Source organism: Catharus ustulatus, chromosome 4, assembly GCF_009819885.2.
Source record: "Catharus ustulatus isolate bCatUst1 chromosome 4, bCatUst1.pri.v2, whole genome shotgun sequence".
Lineage (NCBI taxonomy): Eukaryota > Metazoa > Chordata > Aves > Passeriformes > Turdidae > Catharus > Catharus ustulatus.
The window spans coordinates 41,200,404-41,206,384 of NC_046224.1; the positions used below are offsets into that span (position 1 = coordinate 41,200,404).

Genomic DNA, 5,981 nt, shown 5'->3' on the forward strand with positions numbered 1-5,981 from the left:
AAACGCGACGGAGCACCACGCTCGGGCTCCCGGACCGCGGGCACTGCCTGGTGCCACGGGAGCAGCCTGCGCTGCGAGGAAAGGCGAGCGGGCACAGACAGACACATCACCTCCGCCGCCGGCAGGCATCAACAGTCACGGCTCTAGGAGCGCCCACGCTGCCGTCCTGCTGCGGCCGCCCCCGCGCGAGGAGGTACCGGGGCCGGCCGGGCCGAGCCGAGCGCCAGAGCGGCCCCTCCGCCCCCGCTTCCCCGCGCGCCCCCGCCGCTGACGTGGCTCCGCGCTCCCCAGAGACAGCGCGCGGCCGCGCGCACCGCGGCCCCGCCCGCTCGGCCGGGTCCCTGCGCGGCCCCGCCGCTCGCCGCGCCCTGCCCGCGCGGGGACGGCCCGCACTTGTGCGCGCTCCGCAGCGCGGACACGCGCCCCGGCACGCGGAGGCCCTCGCGCGGGCACGCAACCCCTTGCGGCGACCCCTGCGCGCGCCCCCAGCTCTATTTGTTTACAGCCCATTACGTCACCCCGCCCGGCCGGTCCCGCCCCCCCATGCCGTCACGATGGTGCGATCGTCTGATTGGTGGCGGCGCGCCCCCGGCGCACTGACGCCATTTCCGGTCGGCGGAGGCTATAAGAAGCGGCGGAGGACGGGTAGCTCCCTTCGCCCCTCGCCGCAGGAAATGCGGGGAGCGCTGCCGCGGCCGCCGCAGCTGCCGCCGCCCCCCTGCCGTAGGAAGAGGAGGCGGAGGCTGCCGCCCCCGGGATGTGATCTGGGCTCCGCCGCCCGCTCCGCGCCCAGTTAGAGCTGCGCCGCCCCCGTCCCGTCCCGCGCCGCTCGCCCCGCGCTCCGTCCCGACCCGTCCCGCCCCAGCGCCGGCCGCCCCGGAGAGCTGGCTGCCGCCCGCCGCCGCCTCCATGCATCCCGCCCTGTACACCCGGGCCAGCATGATACGTGAGATCGCCGCGGCCGTGGGCTTCATCTCCAAGTTCCTGCGGACCAAGGGGCTGATGAACGAGCGGCAGCTACAGACCTTCAGCCAGTGCCTGCAGGAGCTGCTGGCAGGTGAGGGCGGCGTGGGCGCGGCGGGAGCCGCTCCCTGTCTCCGCCGCGGGCCGCCTGCCCGGGCCGGGCTGGCGGCGGTGCGGGCGGCACCGCGCTCCGCGGGCCCCCGGAGCGGGGGAAGGGAGAGATCGGCCCCTCCGAGGTTCTGGAGCCTCTCTGCGGGGGCGACAGGCGCTCCGTGGCCGTGGCTCGCCCCTTGCAGGGACCCTCCGTGCGAGCCTCCCCCGGCGGGTGTGGGAGGCAGGAGCGGGCTGTAAACAAAAGGGGCTCGGGCGTCGCGCAGGCAGCTCTCCCCCCGCGTCCTTCCCTCCGTAGACAAAGCATTCGAGCAGCCCGGGCTTGAACTCCGTGCCAAGGGCTCAAACCGCCCGGTTTCCACAAGGAAAAATGCTCTGAAGTTGGGTCTTTGTGTCAAGTAAAATTCATCGGTGGACGATGAGTCTTGGTTCCCCTTTCTTCTGGAAGCGTCTCTAAGCCGCCCCACAGCCCCGTTTAGGAACAAATACCGAGGGTTCTTGGGCTGCCCTATGTGTTTTGCAATCCCAAGCCTGCGTCCCAGTGGGCTCGATAGTGGCTACAAGTACCCTCAGATCGATAGGGTTTTGGGTGGGTTGAAACTCCTGAGGTAAGTCCTTGGTTTCTCGCCATGGAAAACAAGCTGGGAAGAACAGTGGTGAAATACAGCCTGAGTCAGTCGGTAAATGCTGCCCAGCTTCCTCCCTAGTTATTTTTGGGTGTTCTTCGAATGTGAGAAGCTAAGCATGGGTGTGATCTCAAAAGAATGCTGGAAAGGTTCCTTTTTTCCTATCTGGTTTACGATGTTTTGAAGTTCTTGAGTTTTTCTCTTATATATGTAATAATTTCTGTGTTTTTATATTTGTTTTTCTGAATGCCAGGAAGTTGCTTTTTACTCCTTTCTGGTGGTGGATGTTTTTCTCCATACAGTAGCACAAAATAGTAACTTTGTGCGAGTGCTTCCCAAGGGACATTGCACTTACGTAAATCATCAGCAGAAATAAGCCTGTAATGATTTTTAAGTCATTTGATGCTCAGATAATAAGCTTTTTAAGATCTTGAGGTGTAAAATTAGCAAGAGACCAATAATCATGAATGTATCTTTCAACATGGAATTAAGGAGGATAATGTTTTGTTTTGTGGTTTTTTTATTTTATAGAACATTATAAACACCACTGGTTCCCAGAAAAGCCATGCAAGGGATCAGGTTACCGATGTATCCGGATCAACCATAAAATGGATCCTCTCATTGGACAGGCAGCACAGCGGATTGGATTGAGCAGTCAGGAACTGTTTCAGCTTCTTCCGAGCGAACTCACTCTCTGGGTTGACCCGTACGAAGTGTCCTATCGCATTGGAGAGGATGGCTCCATCTGTGTGCTGTACGAAGCTGCACCAGCAGGAGGTAGCCAAAGTAACACCAACATGCAAATGGTAGACAGCAGAATAAGCTGTAAGGAGGAACTTCTCTTGGGCAGAACTAGCCCTTCCAAAAGCTACAATATGATGACTGTATCAGGTTAAGATATAGTCTGTGGATGGATCACCTTAAAATGGATGGATAAATTTGGTTTTTACTTTGGGTGGGCACCTCTGGGGATGGATTATGGAATTTAAACCATGTCACAGCTGTGAAGATCTGGCACACGTTAGAGTGGTATACTTTAAAGTGACAGTGCCATAGTTTGGACAGTACCTTTCAGTGATTTAATAGCCTGTGAGTCAAAATGATTGCAGCTTGCTAGGGAGTAAGAAGATCTAGGAAGTGTCAGTTTCTCCAAGACATCTGGCTTAATTTCTACACCAATTATCAACCCCAATCTGTATTTATAAAGTGATTCTCTGCAGTAGGTCTTGCAGAGTAAATTTGCACTATTACATTTATTAATTGTTAGCATTTTTGGCAGCTCAGTAACAAGACTTATGAACACCATAGTACTGGAAATTTTAATTTTCAGACTTTTACCTAGCACTTACAAATATGTATAAATGTACATAAGATAAAATAGTAAGAATGACCTGGGGAAATGGTCAGATCTTTACATTGGCCTCAAAAGTAGCAAGTGATCAGAATCTGCCATGGCAACAGGCTTTAAAAAGACCATATAAAGACACTGTCTGAACTGTGGTGTTAGCACCAGCCAGCTATCTGTACATTTGCTAGCTTGTAGTTTTCTAAGACTGAGTAAACTTCTTATTTTTAGAAAGTGGAGGTCTGGTTTGTAATTTCCTTGTTCTTAATTGGGTAAAAGTCTTTTCCACAAACCACCATCTATTTTGTGAACTTTGTTAGTCATCTTTTATTTGGTAAATTATGAACTGGTGTAAATTTGTACAGTTCATGTATATTGATTGTGGCAAAGTTGTACAGATTTCTATATTTTGGATGAGAAATTTTTCTTCTCTCTATAATAAATTGTTTCCTATCTTGGCATTTTAATTAATCTCTTGTCGTGATTACATAGGATCAGTTAAATTATTTTTGTCTCACAGTAGAAATAAAATAGGTACTATAAAGGCTTAAGAACATCAGTGGCACCCTGATGCTAGGAACACCTGGTACAGACCTGGATTAATGAAGACCTCACATATAAATGCTTGGGAAGTTTAGGGGAACACGATGTATATGTCACTTTAAACCTTGTAAAATCAATCAATATGGAAATAACTCCAGGGCAAATAATTCCAGGATATGAGGAAAAGGTACAGAAATAACATCCACCAAAGATGACTTGAATAAATCCAGAGGATTAAAGTTTACTTGGCTTCCTGATGAAGGATATAGCAAACCTAAATGTCCATTTTGACCTACTTGCTCACGAGTTCACAGTTCTTACCTGATGGATTCCCTGCACAATAAGAGTTGGGACATGTGTCCCTTAGCCTTAAGAGCAGTTTGCTGCCTTTTGCTTTCTTCAGATGCAAGACTCTCACTTTAGAAATCATTAAGATTGGATTCAACAAAAGGTATGTTGATCTTTTTTCCCAAACTTAAAAGGTTGGCTGAGGCGAAGTGAGAAGCCCATACTTATATGTGTATTCATAGTTAATGAATGATGTAGAGATGTGATTCACTTAAGCACCACACTAATGTCATTCGTATACAGCACAGCAGATACACTTGAGAGAAATGCCTTACCAGCCTATTTACACTTCCTGAGTGCTGGAGTAAAACTCAAGACTTTTATGTTCTTTATCTCCTGTGTACTTTGTTCTGTGAGTGTTTAATAAAAGGCCTACCCATGTTGGTCACTTCAGTCACAAGAACTGCTGTTGATGCTCTGAGCAAAAAGAAAAAGCCATCGTTACTTGCCAGCCAAGCTTGCGAGCTATGGGAGAACCGAGCATCAGACTTGCCAGGAGTGGTTGCAGCTCCTGCTCAGCTATGAAGGAGCCTTTACAATTAGACAGTAGTAATGTATTGTATCTCCAGTTCATGTCTGTGTAATATAGCTGATTATATATAACCAAATGTAAGACTGACCTGCTTAGCTTTTTTTTTCAACCAATTTCTTTCCGTCTGTTTTTTGAAAGTTCAGCTTTACAAATGAGAGCTCTACATATGTATGGCAATATTCAGCATTTCAAAGTATTGCTAGGGCTTCTCTGTCACTATGGCTTTCTGGCATAAACTGGTGGAAGCATAAGTGCTCCTGAAGCAGTGAACTTTAAACACCTTGCTCTGTAGGCATCCGACAAAAGATGTATTGCCAAAGCTTCAGAGTGAGCCTGTGTTATAGTAAAGTACAGGTGTAACTCATGCATAGAGTCAAAGTTTAGGCTCACGTTTTGATACCTTAAAAATTCTCTTACTTTTAAGCTGGCACTTTAAATTGTTAAATCTGTAAGAAATTTATTCTACTGGTAGGAGTACTCAAAGACATTTCTGTTGTGTTATGTCTGCAGACAGCAGTAGTGTATGTGAGTAGAAAGAAAACACTGAGCTTGGCTTTAAAGCTATATTAAATTTTCATAAAGCTCACTGCTGACTGAACTATGCTTGGTATATTGTGGTGCTGCCTGCAGTCTTTTCTGCTGCACAGCAAGAGCAGCATCAGAAGGGGTAGCTATATAGTTGGTCTTTGACGTGAACTGTGCACATTATGAAAGCATCAGCTGTCAGTACTTTCTTTTTGGTAAATTAAGCATAGCTTCGTGAGGCAGCAAGTGTTCCATCTGTGAGACTGGCATGTGACACTGAACCAAGAGTGAGCCTGCTCCTTTAGATGGTTAACATTTTAGTCCTTTTACGGTAAGGTGCTTTCATTCATGGCATAATTTTTAACTGCAGCTGTAACAAGTAATTGGTACAACCCATGTCCTCAGAGTTGCTGGGATTTATTCCAGCTGGAATTTAAATATACCCCAACGTGCACACAATGTGCCCTTGTCTGCTTTTGAAAGTACTTAGCATACTGTGGCAGCAGGGCATAGGAACTCCTGAGAGAAGTGGAGTATGTCTGTAAGAGTAGGCTGTTGCCAATCCTGTATTTTGCTGCAGGTAGAACAAACAGCACACTAAGCTAAATGCTTGTCACTTTTGAATTTCATTTAAGGTGCCATTATGAAACCGGCAAGGCTGTTATTTTAATGCAAATGTTAGCCATGAGAACACATTCAAGACCTGCTTGCTCAGTGCACATTAGTTAAATTAGCTGACTTTCGTTGATTGGCCCTGAATAGTCCTGTAGTTGTTCCGAGGGCAGTCTCAGCTGGTGGCTGTGATCCTTCTCAGAGTGATGGGCCAGTCAGCTCAGACTTGACCATTCAGTGAATGTCTTTTTAGAAAGTGTACAGTTGCTTTCTAGTTTATGCCAGGTGAGCAAATTTTTTTATTATTTTTTTTTCTTACAGCACGTTCCCCCATTGTGCTACTATGTGGTATCAGATCCTACGGCTCAATACTACT

The 5,981-nt window shown here is 48.4% G+C and overlaps 1 protein-coding gene across 1 annotated transcript; it reads left to right on the forward strand.

The window, feature by feature from the left end:
• Positions 1 to 657: 657 nt before the first annotated feature.
• BTG1 (BTG anti-proliferation factor 1) lies at positions 658 to 3,512 on the forward strand. Its single transcript, XM_033058346.1, has 2 exons — positions 658 to 1,057; positions 2,232 to 3,512. Exons 1-2 carry the CDS (start codon positions 910 to 912, stop codon positions 2,594 to 2,596), a joined length of 513 nt encoding a protein of 170 aa, XP_032914237.1. The 5' UTR covers positions 658 to 909; the 3' UTR covers positions 2,597 to 3,512.
• Positions 3,513 to 5,981: the final 2,469 nt, after the last annotated feature.